Source organism: Rosa rugosa, chromosome 3 (assembly GCF_958449725.1).
Source record: "Rosa rugosa chromosome 3, drRosRugo1.1, whole genome shotgun sequence".
Lineage (NCBI taxonomy): Eukaryota > Viridiplantae > Streptophyta > Magnoliopsida > Rosales > Rosaceae > Rosa > Rosa rugosa.
The window spans coordinates 20,788,515-20,806,035 of NC_084822.1; the positions used below are offsets into that span (position 1 = coordinate 20,788,515).

General features: G+C 38.4%; 1 protein-coding gene and 2 long non-coding RNA genes across 5 annotated transcripts; all 3 read left to right on the plus strand.

Moving 5' to 3' along the window:
- Positions 1 to 594: 594 nt before the first annotated feature.
- On the plus strand, positions 595 to 3,924 carry LOC133740672 (uncharacterized). 3 transcript variants are annotated; one of them, XM_062168608.1, is made up of 5 exons: positions 799 to 923; positions 1,049 to 1,348; positions 2,201 to 2,293; positions 2,916 to 2,983; positions 3,084 to 3,478. In XM_062168608.1, the coding sequence occupies exons 1-5, from the start codon at positions 891 to 893 to the stop codon at positions 3,262 to 3,264; spliced, it is 675 nt and encodes a 224-aa protein (XP_062024592.1). In that variant the 5' UTR covers positions 799 to 890; the 3' UTR covers positions 3,265 to 3,478. The 3 variants fall into 3 exon arrangements, with proteins under 3 accessions (XP_062024591.1, XP_062024590.1, XP_062024592.1); XM_062168607.1 differs by lacking the exon at positions 3,084 to 3,478 and adding an exon at positions 3,820 to 3,924 and having other exon boundaries at positions 595 to 1,348; XM_062168606.1 differs by having other exon boundaries at positions 595 to 1,348.
- Positions 3,925 to 7,360: 3,436 nt separating this feature from the next.
- LOC133735325 (uncharacterized) lies at positions 7,361 to 9,791 on the plus strand. Its single transcript, XR_009858943.1, has 3 exons — positions 7,361 to 7,725; positions 8,520 to 8,596; positions 9,480 to 9,791. It is a non-coding gene; the product is annotated as an uncharacterized LOC133735325 (long non-coding RNA).
- Positions 9,792 to 14,186: 4,395 nt separating this feature from the next.
- LOC133741544 (uncharacterized) lies at positions 14,187 to 17,125 on the plus strand. Its single transcript, XR_009861992.1, has 3 exons — positions 14,187 to 15,086; positions 15,881 to 15,957; positions 16,841 to 17,125. It is a non-coding gene; the product is annotated as an uncharacterized LOC133741544 (long non-coding RNA).
- The last annotated feature ends 396 nt before the right edge of the window (positions 17,126 to 17,521 follow it).

The window sequence follows — 17,521 nt, forward strand, 5'->3', positions numbered from 1 at the left end:
GGAGCACATGCTTGAGCCTTATAAGTGTTGAGCCCCAATGAGTATACACACTAATTAACCGATGATAAAACATGCATACACGATAAAATAAAATTTAATTCTGGTAACTAGAATCTCCAACAAAAAAAAAAGTTCCTCAAAATATGTTTCTTAAGTGAGCAAGACTCCTTATTCTTTTGCAACAGAACTTTGTTATTTTAAGCTCTCTTTTTCGTTTTTTTGCTTCTAATTCAAGTTAAGGGATTATACACCCCTGTATGGCGATAATTGTGATTTACGTTTAAGAATTTTCATACACACATATAAATAACAGTTTTTCGCAAGAAAGAAAAATTATCAACCAAATTACACATAGCTATAGCTTATTCTAGATATTTTGAACAAATCGCTGATCAACCAACTAGACAAACAAGCAAAAGTTTCTAATTTTAATCTTCTTTTTTTCTTTTTCGTGTTTACAAATTACATATTATTATATGTTAGGCCGAAATTTAAGCTTGTTTTGATATCTGTTAGGCGTATCTAGTTTGTGCCTATACCAGTCTCTGTCCTTGCCTTCCTAACTTAATTTGTCTTAGTACCAATGCCGTTAATTCTAGCAGATCAATTAATAAATATGATCGATTCGAGAAGAATATTGATCAATCTATCAATCAAGGTCTTGTAATCGTGAAAGACTCAATATTGTTGAGAAACTAATATGTTTCCTCATCTCAAGTTTCCCAAACGCTTCAGTTTGACGGCTTCAATAGATTGGTTTTACCGCCATTATTTTGTCAATGCTGGTCTTCGGTCTGTGATAACTGATCTAGGTGATGGTGATGACACCAACATGCATTGTTGGGTGCCTAAGATTCATAAACCATTCAAACCCAACATCATCTTGATTCATGGGTTCGGAGCCAATGCAATGTGGCAGTACGGTGAGCACATTCGTCATTTCACCTCTCATTTTAACGTCTACGTGCCCGATCTTGTTTTCTTTGGAAACTCTTACACGTCCAGCCAAGAACGAACTGATTTGTTCCAGGCTACATGTGTAATTAAGTTGATGCAGGCCCATAGGGTTGAAAAGACAAGCGTTGTTGGGATAAGTTATGGTGGATTTGTGGGGTATAGTATAGCGGTGCAATGTCCGGAGATGGTAGAAAAGTTGGTATTGTGTTGTGCTGGAGTTTGCATGGAGGAGAAAGATATGGAAGATGGACTGTTTAATGTTTCTAATTTAGAGGAGGCTTCAAGTATTTTGTTACCACAGACACCTCAAAAATTGAAGGAACTAATGCGATATTCATTCTTCAAGCCTGCTAAGGCCATCCCTTCTTTTTTCCTCACCGATTTTATTAAAGTAAGTAATTAATCAATGTCAGCATGAAATCTGTCTTAATTTTAAATTAATTGGAGATTTGATGTGTCTACCTTTTTGCTATATATATCATGCTAGAGTAATTATATATACACAATGTCAATTGTTTAATACACATCCCTGAATTTTTTTCATGCCCCTCCCCTTTCATCCCTTTCCTACTTAAGAGACAATGTCAAGATATTTTTTCACTTCTACAAATTTCTGCATACCAATAGCTATAAAATTCATAGATTCACACATAACTTCAAATTATCATCAATTTATAATGTCTTCCTTAATTAGTTTGCATACAAAACCTTTATTTTTCCCCGCCATTTTTCCGTCTCTAAGTGTATGTTAGACTCTGACTTTTTGGCTGGTCATCTAATGCAATGAACCTTTATTTCAAAAATAAATAAATAAATAATAAAAAAACAAAGCAAGCAATTTTATAAATATGATAGAGTATTTGAGTCTTCATGATTTGGAGATAAGAAGAACCTCACATGATCTTACTGAAATTTCTCTACGTCATTGTTAACATAATTAAACTATCAATTAATACAATATCAAACTATTAATTTGTTCTTTTTTAGCGAACAAGAGTAAAGTGGAGATCTAAAATTTTACAAAAGAAGAAGAATGTTTATTAAGCATTTGGGGTCATGTATATAAACTCATCATGCTATTGCGTACACATATGTAACATACATACTTACACACATAAACACGGTGTTTGATGATGTTATGATCATCTTGGTACACAAGTGCTTAACCTAGCTACACTATGACATGTTATATTAATGATCTTTTGTGTCTTCATTATTTTATTTTATTATTAATTTTTGACAGGTAATGTGTACGAACAATGTTGAAGAGAAGAGAGAGTTGATTGGGGCAATATTGGTGAACCGAAAAATGTCTAATGTACCCAAGATCTCGCAGGTAAGTATGTTATACATCTTTTTCTCGTAAATTTTTTTTTTTATCTCACTTAATCAACTAGAGTGTAATATGATATAGTACGTCATTCATCAAAATTATATAAATTTCCTTGAAGGTAAATTCTAGTTTACCTTTTTGTCCTTTACACCTTAAATTATTTATGTGTCTGCACTTTTAGTTTCATCAATGATACTCCTATGATCACCAATTTTAATCAATTTTCTCTATCTTTTAACCATATGTCTATGTACTTCTGCAAAAATACTTGTCTACTATAATCTAATTGTGCATGCCCATCAAACATATGTATTCATACAAGCGCTCAACTAAAGCCATGTTAGACTTTAACAGAGTAATTGATAAAATTGTTGATGGCTAAACAATATGATTAAAATTGGTAAATATATGGACACATATGAAGAAATTAAAATTGCATGGGCACAAATGGTGTAAAGTGTAAATCAATGGTATAAAATGAAATTAACCCTTATGTGTATATTCTACGTACATATGTCGAAGATATCTATGTCAACTTTACAACATACATATTTTTTTCTCTATATTTTAGTACATTAATGCACAAAGTAATTATTGAGTATTTTGTTAACTTGTTATTCAACAGCCCACATTAATAATATGGGGAGAGCAAGATCAAATATTCCCTTTAGAACTGGGTTACAGATTAAAAAGGTATGTAAATAATTACTCATTCTTCCAAATACATGGAATGTTAGTTATTGAAATCATGTTAGTTATGCATGTTTCTTTTGGTCTTTCTATGTATGTATAGGCATATTGGGAAACACAGTCAACTAGTGATTATTAAGAAGGCAGGACATGCTGTGAACCTGGAACAACACAAGGAGTTTATAAAGCATTTAAAATCGTTTCTTTGTGACTTATTTTGGTCTCCTCCACCATCACCAACATGGAAAGATCACTTTCACGGTCACATCAACAAAGTATATTGAATAAACTAAAACTAATGATTAGTTAGTATATTTTGATCATTATTTCCAAGCATTACTATACAACCGTTGGAGTTCTATCCATGTACATATATATTGAATGATAGAATTGTTTTCTTGCTGATGCAAAAACAAAATAATGGAAAGCTCATGTAATTTTTGAGGATAATATTAGAACATAAATATTTTTAACTTTTTGAAACAAACATGTAAAAACAAGGGCTATGACTAATATATCCCAATTAGTCACAAAATACTATTCTACAATTAAACCAGATAGGGAAGGTGGCGAAGCTCCATCCTTCACTAAAGAAACAAAAGTAGAGTCTCATCGACTAACCTTACTTCTCTTTAGACTAATCTCTTCTAGCTTCTTGACATTATCGTGGACGAGTGACCAAAAGTGCAACTGTATGATTAAGTAATGAGGCTTTGTCTATCGATTATCTTATTCTACTAAATTATGGTTTTTTTAATCTTTTTATACCATATACCATAATTAGAATTTTTTTTTTGTCATTTCTACTAGTAATGTTCGATGTACTCTTAATGTTGCAGCATTGCTGGCATTTGCCTCCTGTTTGTTGGGCACTCGTTTTGTTTGTAGGCTAAAAGGAAAGGAACATTCCCTCTATTGTTTATGACTTTGCAAATGAATTTGAATGGTGTGAATGGTCCCAAAGTAGAAGAAATTGAGAAAAATAATTTAAAGCAAAACAAAGTTGAGAGCTTGTAGATAATTTGTGTAGATGTGTGTGTGCGCGCGCACAATAGTTCACCAGAACTACTGAAGCTGATGAAGCACAAAGTTTCTTACCACAAAAACTAAATTAAGCAAATAATGGTCTCTCGTATGATAATGCAACAGATCATCTCCTTCATTCAAGCCAGTAACATATGTTAATTCATGGATTGATCGAAGAAATCATTTACAAAGTATAGAATCAAGAACTATTCATGTCCACAATAAATAGACAAGTATTCAAAGGCTTCTTGTTGTACCATAGTTTAACAATATTATAATTGAGCCATTTATTGAAGTGATAACAGAAAGACAAATATACAAAACTCATATTAAAATATGAATCTAGCTACCACACTCCTACAGTGCTTGAACTAAACAAAATCACACTAACCATGAAATGCAGTTGTGATAGCAAGAAAAGATGCCACGTGTGGAAATCTAAATATCTAGCACAAACAAATAATCCATTTCTTTGCCATAGTAACAAAATATCTAAATTCAATAACATTGCTAATAACTACTGGAGAGTTTTGCTGAACAGGCAATGAGATAATAACTACATTGCTGATAACAATAGAATCAAGTATAGACCTATAAAAAAGACCAACATAAATTGTGCGCATCTGCAATCAAAGAATAAGAAATATAATAACTCAATGACAAAATCTACTTTGCACAGATTGTCCAGATGGTGATATATCAAACTGAGGCCTATTCACAGAAAGAATGTTTGTTTTAGTTGAGTGCTTGTCTGTTTGAGAGATTATTCTACAAAACAAGATGTCAATAGACTGATCAGTTATAACAATAAAACAACTGACCAATTAAACAAGTGTATTATCATAATTAAATTTATAACATATTAAAGGCTGAAACGCATGGAAAACTTTTGAAACTAGGATTTTGCTGCCCTCGTTGCTTCGGGTTTTCTACAGCGCCGCCGTCCGGCTTCAGAAGGTGATCGTCTTCTTGTCCTCTCATCATGAATGTTGATCTGGAATTGTCAAGGTATTGTGTATAGGAGAACTTGATATGTCCTCAAAATGTTGATCCAAGATATGAAGGCCTCTCTCATATCACTCAATTCGATCAGGTTGATTGTTTTGGGGCCCCAAAGGTGAAGGGACTGGATGATGTGGAATGGAGATTCACCGAATTTTATAGCCTTTGAAACCGGGCAGTGCTACCATTCGTGGGATCTACTAGGCTCTTTGGCGTGGAATCCAGAAGAGAATATGTTGTCGCCAGAGATTTTAATGAGATCTTGGAGTTAGGGGGAAAAGTCTGGCGGCAGAGTAAAGAGCCAGAACCAGATGCAAGCTTTCCAGCACGTTTTGTCTGATTGGCTCAAATAAGCGGATAGAAACTCTCGATTCTTTCAAAAGAGAGCTTCTAACAGAAGACAAAAAAATAAAATCAAGGGGCTTTTTGGAGAACGTCTTCCATGCTCCGAGCAAGTAATGCTCGGGCTTTTTGGGTCCACCCACATGACCTTCACGTGCCTACTTATTAAGATGAAATTCACATGGGTTTGTTCCCGGTCATTTGTTTCTCAATTGAGTTTTACCCAGTTATAGGGTGAATCGATTTGGGGTGAATTGAGTTTTACCCAGAGCAGACCCAAGTGAAATGATGAGCCAATCTCTACACCTGTGATCACCTCTGATGATAAGAGGGAGATCTTGGATCAAGTTCTGTAGCCTGAAAGTGTTCATCACCGTGCTCGCCTCCCATCACCACAACCCATTCTCTCTAGCTACATTCTTGAAAACTTTTTCTCACCTTCTTTAGTTTCTAGGACGCCATCTTCTCCGGTCAATCCTTGTGTGGGAGACTTGGACAGGCAGGTTGATGGGGTTGAGATCCGGCATGAGGGGATTAAGGGCTGATCGATAAGGGCGAGTTTAGGTGATCGTAGAGACCGACTCAGTCGATGGAAGGTGGCGGTTGGGTTGAGGATGGTGGGACGACGGCGGGAGAATTCCGGGCAAGCTGCTGGCAGTGCGTTCCTTGCAGACCTCAATCCTTTTAATCAAAGAAGAAGAAGGGAAGAAAAAACAAAAAAACATGGGTGCAGGGGCTGGGCGTTAGCTTTGTGCTTATCCTAATTTGTTTATTTTTTTTTTGTTTGTTACACCTTATTCTCTTCTTTTTTTTTTAATATATATAATAAAGTAATAAACTGAATTTGTTTTGATTTATTAGTTATTGTTTTCGTTTCGACCATAGAAAGATTAAAAAAATTAAATTTTCTAGCAAGACGTTGACTTGATTAAAGTTTTTTTATAAATTTAACTTTTAAGTGTTTAGAAAAACTAACTGTAATATCAAGTCCCTCAAGTTTTTGGACATGAGTAATGATATACCTCTATATGAGAAATGGTCTTGAAATGCTCTTATGCCCCGTTTGGATGGCAGAAAATCATGGTATGGAATGAGAATTAATATCATTTTCCATTCAGATGTGTCATTTGGTTGTAATTAGAGATTGAAAAGAAAATAAAAAATGAGATCTGACTGGAAATTGACTCCTTCATAAAGCCTGAATAGAATTACCTAGTCAGGGAGTGGTATTCTATTTCCATTTCCCACTGTCAAAGGCAAAATTACAGTAATTATCCCTATAAAAATTTATATTCTCCCACCAATAATCCTTATAAGTTTATCTGTACTTTAATTAGTAAAAGGGCGTTGTTGAAAATTATAATTTTATATTTCATTCTTATGACTTACCAAACACTACAATAGGAAAGTTGTACACTTAAAAGGGATATATTGGCCTGATACATTAACATATCTGACGTTGATAGGCCTCTGGTTAACTCCCAAATGAAAAACCCTAGCCGCACTGGTTCCGGTTTTTCTCCAATGGTGGCTGGTGCCGGCCTCCTCTCTAAGTGGAATCCTTATATCCACGCGTTCCGATCTGCCCTCATCCCTCCGAGGCCTTTCAGTAAATCGAAGCCAATCTCTCTTGTAATACCCCGAAAAATCCAAATTAAATTCTGTGGATTTTTAGAAATGATTTCACGATAGTGGGAGCGAGTACGAGGCTCGGAGGAATTGTGGAATTAGTTCGAACGATTAATTTTCGAAAAAACGAACGTTATTTAGGGGGTCTCAAAAAGTGACTTTTTATACATTGGGAATTTGGGAAAACTTCCTTCATGAAAGTTGTAGAGGACATTAAACCGAGTGCGTGCATATGTGGTACGTAAAAATCGGAGTTCGTATGCGAAAGTTATAAGCAAAATATGAAAGTTACTGTTTATGATAGATTGGTATAAATTTGAAATGTTACTGTAGCCAGGTAACTTTTCTTTCTTTTCTCTCTCCTTCCCCCGTGCTCTCTCAGTCTCTCTCTTCTGCAACTCTCTCTTTCTCTCTTCTGCAACCTCCTCTTTCACCACCTCTAGACCACCAAATGGCGAGCTGCGAGCATCGATAGACTCGTCTCTTCCTCCTTATCACGCATGTGGGAGTTGTTTACGACGATTTGGCCGGAAATGTGGAGATCGAAGCCAACATTTTTACTGTAGCAAATTAGTCAACGCCGATTTCCGGCCACCTCCAGTCATAAACCCAGGTCCATTAGAAGCGCCTTAAGCCGCTCTTCATGCTCGCCAAGTCTCATAACCTAGATCGAAGCATGGAGGAAGAAAGCATAATTGGAAAATTTCACTGTACATCGGAGTGCTTAATTGTTCGGCTACTTCAAGGTATTTTCTGACTTTGTCACAGTTGAGAAAGTGATTGGAAATGTTGAGATGATGCTGTGGATGAAATTTGGTGGCCAGAGGAGGTGGTTGACCGCCGCGTTGACCGCCGTTGACCGCCCACTGACCGCCGCTTGTGGCGGCGTATTCGACCATATTTTGAGTTTTTATTATCTAGGTGATGATCTACGCATCCTTACGAGCGTTTTGATATATTACAAGGTCATTTTAGAAAACGTTGATAAATAGTGAATTTATGTTTTGACGTTACTATTTAACGTTTTTACGTTTTATCTTCGGTTTACGATCTGTGAGGATCTGACCATCGGTTTTACTTCAAATTTGGATATGATGATCTTATGACTGTCCCAGTGGCTTTGTGTGGTCATGGGCGAAGATCCGACCGTTGGATCTTCGTATAAATGTAAAACAATGATTCGGAAGGCGATTCGTGAGAATCCGACCGTCAGATTTTCGTATAATTTTATGGAGATGTTTGTTAGAGTGATTCAAGAAGATCTGACCATTGGATCTTTGTGATAATTTTGGAGGATGATCCTAAGGGCGATCCGTGAGGATCCGACCGTTGGATCATCGTATAATTTTGATCCGACCGTTGGATCATCGTATAATTTTGATCCGACCGTTGGATCATCGTATAATTAGGATCCGACCGTTGGATCATCGTATAAATTCGATCTGACCGTTGGATCATCATTAAATTAGAATCCGACCGTTGGATTTCCGTATATGTGTGGTTTATGAATGATTGCTAAGTTAAGATCGTATCTGACTAGGTGATTGACGGTTTGAGTTGGTGGACGATTGTGGATCGTATTTTGAGCTGAATTGAAGACGCAGCGGGATTATCGAGGTGAGTAAACCTCACGTGGTTCATATTACGAACCCAATACAATTAATTGCTTTATTTTGTTGCAATCATATGAACTATTGTTGGTGTTACTAGACATTCCTGTGTGAATGTCTGTATATATATTATTACGTGAAATAATATGTATTGTTGGAGTTGTGTTGAGTTATTGTTGAGAAACAATATATTGTGAGAGATATTGAGTTTATTGTTGAGAAACAATATATTGTGAGAGGTGTTGAGTTTTATTGTTGAGGAACAATAAATTGTTGTGATCTGTGGAGATCACTAGGTCACGAGGTGACCATGGCATCTATTAGTGAATCACGCTCTCGTACCGGGCTGGTGGTTATTAATAGTATTAAATCGTAATCACGTCTGTGGCCGGACGAGTGGTTACGTTCAGTTAGAGCTCTAGTCTGTCTGCCAAATGTGGAGTGACCTTATGAGTGAAATTGAGAGTAACTCATAAGTGTCAATATATATATGGTAACCTTATGAGGGAAATTGAGAGTAACTCATAAGGGTCTATATATATATATGAGTCTGTCTACCAAATGTTGGGAAATCTTATGAGCGAATTTGAGAGTAACTCATAAGTGTCTATATATATATATATATGAGAGTGAGTGATCTTATGAGCTAAATTGAGAGTAACTCATAAGTGTATATATATATATATGAGAGTGAGTGATCTTATGAGCTAAATTGAGAGTAACTCATAAGTGTCTATATATATATATGAGAGTGAGAAAGTAACGTGGGTTTGTGGTGGTCTTGTAATTTAATAAATCAACAGTTCTTTCTTGTTTACTCATACTAGCTGTCAAAAGCTTACCGGGTTTTGTGTTGTTGCAACTCCCGGTACACTATTCAAATTGTGTAGCGGGTAATCCTACAGGACAGGAGAACCAGGACGGTGACCGTGCGGTTAGAGCAATTGTTAGAGTTTTACAGCAATTGTAAGTTGTGAGGTGTGTTATGCTCATTTAGAGCTTTACAATATTGCTTGTGAGAGTGAATTGTAATAATGAACTCGAGGTTTCGAGATTTGGAGTTTGTGTACCTTGTGGTGAGATTATATTGAGAAAAAAATTCAGAACGTTTATTTGATTAAGTGGTTTAATTCATGTTTCGGATTTGAATTTATTATTCAAAATTCGGGGCGTGACAGTTTGGTATCAGAGCGTAAGGTGCATATTTGGTGATGTGTCAATACCTTCCGAGTGATGGCCCGTCTGCAGCGGATCCCCATCATATACTCTTCGGTACTGGTAAAATCATTGGGTATGTCTTAGTATGGGGTCTAGACAACGTGTAAGTCCGTAGGACGGTAGAGTTGTCTACTAAGTTCGTATTAGAATAAGTTTAGTTTCCGCGAGTTGTGATCTTCGAGGAATAGGAACCTCTGGATTTAACTCTGATGAGTCGGTGAGGTAGAGGTCGAGTCTGATGTAGGGACATGACCTTTCTATGGAGACAGTTGAGGATGAGGTGGAGGCATTAGAGGTTGAGTTGCCTAGTCTACCTGTAGTTGATGTGATGGATGTTATTCTTGGGTTGAAATGGTGAAAGAGATTGAGACCCTAGGAATAGTTGAAAAGAGAATTGATCTCACCAACTCAAGATGATAGGAGTGTGAGAGATTATGAGACAGAATTCTCAAGACTATATTGGTGTTCGAGTGTAGTGATGTAATTTGGGAGATACTTATGTTACCTTTAATAAGGGTAGTATGTCAAGTGATCATGGCATAGGTTGACTTTGTAAGTGAAGTGGTGGAGCTTGTGTAGCTTCTTTGAGTTATCACCTTTGAGGAATGGGAACCTTTGGATTAAACTCTGGTGGAGTTATTGAGGATGGTTTTCACGAAAAACAGTATCCTTATGTGCATTGTAGTCGTTGGTTGTTGGGGTCATGGTGTTTGACCAATGCTTGTATCTAAAGTCGTTACGAGTATTTGACTAGTAGTTGTGATACTTTCCATTAGTTGGATATGCAGATGTTTTGAGTTGAAGAATACTTAGCAGTTATTGGTTGCTTAGTGATGGAATTGTGTTATAATGGAGCATTCATTCATGCACAGTTGTTTGGTGTTTAGGATAGCTACTATATATTAGCTAAATGTCGGGGTGTGGTTTGAGATCTGCGGATGGTATTGGAAATTATTGTGGAGTGCTGGTTCACTGACTATTGTTGAGTAGTAATGCATAATTCGTTGTTACTATGATGGATTTTGTGTATGGTTGACTTATGGAAAGATTGATATGACCTCGTGATAGGATTGACTGTGAAGAGACATTGTGTTGATGTATGAGCTTAGGTAATAACGTTGTTTTCAACTCTAGGAGTGCTAGGGTTGTATAACTAATTTATGAGGCCAGATACTGTTGTGAGGACAGATTATGGATTATGACGTGGTTAGTGTGAAGTGCTATAATCACAGAATTTTGACCCACTAGATGTTGACTTACCACCAAATGAGCAGTGAGGTGATTCGTGGGTGAGATACTGAGTGTGGTACCAGTATCGATTAGTGGATGCTAAGATGGTACATATTGCTTGTTGAAGCAATTGATAGATGGAGTGATCGAGATTTTTTTTAGAGTTGTAAGTGTAACTCTAAAGATGTGGGTTTTTCCTAGCTAACTCAGGAAGTGTTTAGCTTTATTAATCCCTAATTCTAGCGACGAAATTATTGTGTTTGGTTTGACTCAGAGGATACTAGCTTGACCTCTGTGTGACTTAATTGATTGCTAGGTTTTGAATGATTGTTTGTGATAAATCATTTTGAAAGATGTGTGCAGCAGAGTCTCGATGGTTTTGAAAAGAGTATTAAGTGACCAAGGTTCGATCCTTGGTGTTGTTGTGGTTAAACAAAAAAAGAAAAAGAAAACATGCACACAATCTTATTGATTTTATATTACAAAAAGGGAAACGAGGACTATGCTATACTAAGCCTAGTCAGCAGCTCCGGATGGGTTGAGGCTGAGCTCAAGAGAAACGTTTGAGCCACTGTGGTAACCGCCTGAGCCACCAGAATAGTAACCAAAAGCGCTACCGTCCTCGGAAGTAGCCTTCAGGTTACCAAAGACGTCCTCGCCGTGCACGGGGAACAGAGGAAGAGTTTGAACCTCCTGGTGATCTCCTTCTCGTTGTTGCAGGGATGTTTGTCCTCCTGTTGTGCCAAAAGAGTTGTACTAGTATTAGTGTTGAAGTGTGAGGAAGAATATGAAACAAAAATTTAAGTAAATAAATCCTTCATTACCAGTAGAATAGGTGGAACCAAAGTTGAGATCAATGGATCTACCATCATCAGTAGAACTAGTGGACCCAAAATTGATGTCAATGGATCCACCAGCTGGCCCAAAATTGATGTCGATGGATCCACCAGCACCAGTAGAACCAGTGGACCCAAAATTGAGATCAATGGATCTACCAGTACCAAGAGAACTAGTTCTCATGGGCACTGGAGCAGCCTGATTACACCTATTCATCTGCTTCTCTCGAGCCCTGACGTTCTGGAACCAAAAGTAAATGTTCTTACCCTCAACATACCCATACTGGTTCAGCTGGAGACAGATCTCGTGAATCTGCTCTGTAGTTGGGCACTTAAATCCCTTGACATAGTAAAGATCCTTGAGGATTCTTATTTGTTCTGGAGTAGGAATCCACCTGGTACGGCTTCGCCAGAAATCCATGTTGGCACTACTTCCAGCTGCTTGGGTGTTTCCTCCCTCCTCTGTTGGTTGCTGTTGTTGTGGTTCCATTTGTTGCGGGGTTTGGAGCTCCATTAGTTGCAGAGTTCGTGGCTCTTGGGTCATGGGGTGAGAGGATGTGGAAATCGAGGAATACATGGTTTAGTGTTTGAGGGAGATTTTGTTAGAAGGATTGGAGTTGTTGAACTGGTGATTGGAGATCTGAGATTCTCAGAGGAAAGATGAGATCGAATCTTCAAATGGAAGAAAAGATCTGAGAAAGAAGGATTGAAGATTTGGAGGAAAATATTGAAGATCTGAAAGTTCAGAGGAAAGATGGGATTGAATCAACTAGATGGGAGAGAAGATCAGAAGAGAAGGATTGAAATTGATGAAGAAAGGATTTGAGAAGAGAAAGGCTGAAGAGTTGAGAGAGAAAGACTTGAGCTCGGAAGAAAAATTTCTTTTCTTTTGGAGTGAACAGTTTTTCTCCAGAATGCACCTATTTATAGAACAAGGTGAGCAGATCTCCACCGTTGGATGAACGATCTCAGAATTTGAATCCACGCGTTGGATTAAAGTCGCCCCGAAACCCGGAAAAGCTGTTGGCGCGTGTTGAGCGTGTAAGGGGACAGGCCGAACCTCGAGACGCTGTGGCAGACAGCTTTAGCCGAAAGTGATTTGCTTTCCGTAAATCACGGAAGAGACGTGTCGTGGCACGTGGAGTGTACCGACAGTTTGTTGTTATTCTATCGCTTATGATAGAATAAATAAAAGAAGTTGCATGGATAGTAACGAGAGCAGCTGGTGCTCTAGTGGTTGAAGAGCAAGGCTCATGTACAAGAGGTCAGAGGTTCGAACCTTGCCTCTCGTTTATTTTTATTATGTTCGCTTATGACATAATAAGTAAAACATTTGTACACATTATATTAAGCACAACTTGTGCTCCAGTGGTTGGTGGGCAAAGCCCTTGTGCAGCAGGTTAAGGTTTCGAACCTTGCCTCCCCCGTTATTTTATTTATGTCGCTTATGACATAATAAATATAACACGTGAGCATATATTAATGAAGGCAGCTCTTGCTTCAGTGGTTGGGAGCAAAACCTTCGTGTTTGAGGTCGGGAGTTCGAACCTTACCTCTTACAAATATTTTTGGATCTCGTATATGCTTGATATACGACGTATATACGGTATACATACGTATATACGGTCTGTACGGTATGCATACGAATATACAGTTGTACGGTATGCATACGTATATACGATCTGTACGGTATGCATACGTATATACGGTATGTACAATTTCATACCGTAGCCGAGCTGGAAGTTGGTGGGCCGATTGGTAGGCCCAAATAGTAAGCCCAAATAGTAAGCCCAAATAGTAAGCCCGAATGGTAGGCCCAAATGGTAGGCCCAAATGGTAAGCCCAATTGTTCGGCCCGAATAGTAGGCCCAAATGTTAAACCCAAAGTGGTTTGGGCCGGTTCGAAATGTGGATGGTCCGATTTCTTCAGGCCCAATTGGCCAGCCCTAGTGCTTAGCCCAAGGATTGAGCAAGCCCAAGTCATCATCATTGGGTGACATAATTTATTGGCGTACTTTTGGGGATGATTTGTTTTGAGTGATGCATCTCTATGGTTGTGAAGAGTGGTGCATGCTTAAGTTTTACTATGGAGATTTACCGTGATGCTAATTGAGTAGCGAAACACTTTGTGGGAGTGATTACTGTGCTTGTATGCCAGTACAGAGTGATGATCTATGTGAAGATCTATGTGATGATCTATGTGAAGATCTATGTGAGGATCTATGAGATGATCCATGTGACGATTTTGTGTATGTGATGTGGAGTGTTGTTGAACAGTTGTTTTGTGAATTTAAATTGTGATGAAGGGATTTAGTGGCCATAGGAATGTATTTTTATACAAAGGATTGTGGCTTTGTAGATTACTACAGATTTGGAAAAGATGGAGATTCTATGATTAGGTCAACCTTAATCGAGAGGAATTGACTTACGCTTAAATTTCGGGACGAAATTTCTTTAAGGAGGGTAGATTGTAATACCCCGAAAAATCCAAATTAAATTCTGTGGATTTTTAGAAATGATTTCACGATAGTGGGAGCGAGTACGAGGCTCGGAGGAATTGTGGAATTAGTTCGAACGATTAATTTTCGAAAAAACGAACGTTATTTAGGGGGTCTCAAAAAGTGACTTTTTATACATTGGGAATTTGGGAAAACTTCCTTCATGAAAGTTGTAGAGGACATTAAACCGAGTGCGTGCATATGTGGTACGTAAAAATCGGAGTTCGTATGCGAAAGTTATAAGCAAAATATGAAAGTTACTGTTTATGGTAGATTGGTATAAATTTGAAATGTTACTGTAGCCAGGTAACTTTTCTTTCTTTTCTCTCTCCTTCCCCCGTGCTCTCTCAGTCTCTCTCTTCTGCAACTCTCTCTTTCTCTCTTCTGCAACCTCCTCTTTCACCACCTCTAGACCACCAAATGGCGAGCTGCGAGCATCGATAGACTCGTCTCTTCCTCCTTATCACGCATGTGGGAGTTGTTTACGACGATTTGACCGGAAATGTGGAGATCGAAGCCAACATTTTTACTGTAGCAAATTAGTCAACGCCGATTTCCGGCCACCTCCAGTCATAAACCCAGGTCCATTAGAAGCGCCTTAAGCCGCTCTTCATGCTCGCCAAGTCTCATAACCCAGATCGAAGCATGGAGGAAGAAAGCATAATTGGAAAATTTCACTGTACATCGGAGTGCTTAATTGTTCGGCTACTTCAAGGTATTTTCTGACTTTGTCACAGTTGAGAAAGTGATTGGAAATGTTGAGATGATGCTGTGGATGAAATTTGGTGGCCAGAGGAGGTGGTTGACCGCCGCGTTGACCGCCGTTGACCGCCCACTGACCGCCGCTTGTGGCGGCGTATTCGACCATATTTTGAGTTTTTATTATCTAGGTGATGATCTACGCATCCTTACGAGCGTTTTGATATATTACAAGGTCATTTTAGAAAACGTTGATAAATAGTGAATTTATGTTTTGACGTTACTATTTAACGTTTTTACGTTTTATCTTCGGTTTACGATCTGTGAGGATCTGACCATCGGTTTTACTTCAAATTTGGATATGATGATCTTATGACTGTCCCAGTGGCTTTGTGTGGTCATGGGCGAAGATCCGACCGTTGGATATTCGTATAAATGTAAAACAATGATTCGGAAGGCGATTCGTGAGAATCCGACCGTCAGATTTTCGTATAATTTTATGGAGATGTTTGTTAGAGTGATTCAAGAAGATCTGACCATTGGATCTTTGTGATAATTTTGGAGGATGATCCTAAGGGCGATCCGTGAGGATCCGACCGTTGGATCATCGTATAATTTTGATCCGACCGTTGGATCATCGTATAATTTTGATCCGACCGTTGGATCATCGTATAATTAGGATCCGACCGTTGGATCATCGTATAAATTCGATCTGACCGTTGGATCATCATTAAATTAGAATCCGACCGTTGGATTTCCGTATATGTGTGGTTTATGAATGATTGCTAAGTTAAGATCGTATCTGACTAGGTGATTGACGGTTTGAGTTGGTGGACGATTGTGGATCGTATTTTGAGCTGAATTGAAGACGCAGCGGGATTATCGAGGTGAGTAAACCTCACGTGGTTCATATTACGAACCCAATACAATTAATTGCTTTATTTTGTTGCAATCATATGAACTATTGTTGGTGTTACTAGACATTCCTGTGTGAATGTCTGTATATATATTATTACGTGAAATAATATGTATTGTTGGAGTTGTGTTGAGTTATTGTTGAGAAACAATATATTGTCAGAGATATTGAGTTTATTGTTGAGAAACAATATATTGTGAGAGGTGTTGAGTTTTATTGTTGAGGAACAATAAATTGTTGTGATCTGTGGAGATCACTAGGTCACGAGGTGACCATGGCATCTATTAGTGAATCACGCTCTCGTACCGGGCTGGTGGTTATTAATAGTATTAAATCGTAATCACGTCTGTGGCCGGACGAGTGGTTACGTTCAGTTAGAGCTCTAGTCTGTCTGCCAAATGTGGAGTGACCTTATGAGTGAAATTGAGAGTAACTCATAAGTGTCAATATATATATGGTAACCTTATGAGGGAAATTGAGAGTAACTCATAAGGGTCTATATATATATATGAGTCTGTCTACCAAATGTTGGGAAATCTTATGAGCGAATTTGAGAGTAACTCATAAGTGTCTATATATATATATATATGAGAGTGAGTGATCTTATGAGCTAAATTGAGAGTAACTCATAAGTGTATATATATATATATGAGAGTGAGTGATCTTATGAGCTAAATTGAGAGTAACTCATAAGTGTCTATATATATATATGAGAGTGAGAAAGTAACGTGGGTTTGTGGTGGTCTTGTAATTTAATAAATCAACAGTTCTTTCTTGTTTACTCATACTAGCTGTCAAAAGCTTACCGGGTTTTGTGTTGTTGCAACTCCCGGTACACTATTCAAATTGTGTAGCGGGTAATCCTACAGGACAGGAGAACCAGGACGGTGACCGTGCGGTTAGAGCAATTGTTAGAGTTTTACAGCAATTGTAAGTTGTGAGGTGTGTTATGCTCATTTAGAGCTTTACAATATTGCTTGTGAGAGTGAATTGTAATAATGAACTCGAGGTTTCGAGATTTGGAGTTTGTGTACCTTGTGGTGAGATTATATTGAGAAAAAAATTCAGAACGTTTATTTGATTAAGTGGTTTAATTCATGTTTCGGATTTGAATTTATTATTCAAAATTCGGGGCGTGACATCTCTGTCGAGGGAGATCGATCGACCACAGCCCCTGGAATCCCGAGTGCTTACCAGACTCCAACAGTGGCTGTTGGGTGGTGGCGTCCACTTTCGAAGCAGGGTGACAGGGGAGGAAGTCACCTTTGAACCGGTTTGTGCCCGACCTCGCAGAGGGAGGCTCAAAGCAGTGGCTATGACGGCGTTTGTCTCTGTGTCAGTCGGCCAGGCGGTGGTGCTTCGATGTGCAGAGGCGAAGGCCAATTGTTTCATGATCCGTTCAAGGGTTGCGGCGGCGAGGGCGTGCTGGCTAGATCGTGTAGCAGCGGGTGATACTAAGCCAGGTACGGGCGACATGGAGGTGGGACAGGGGCTCAGGCCTGAGGTCTCGGCGGCGACGGCGATGGCTCTAGAGG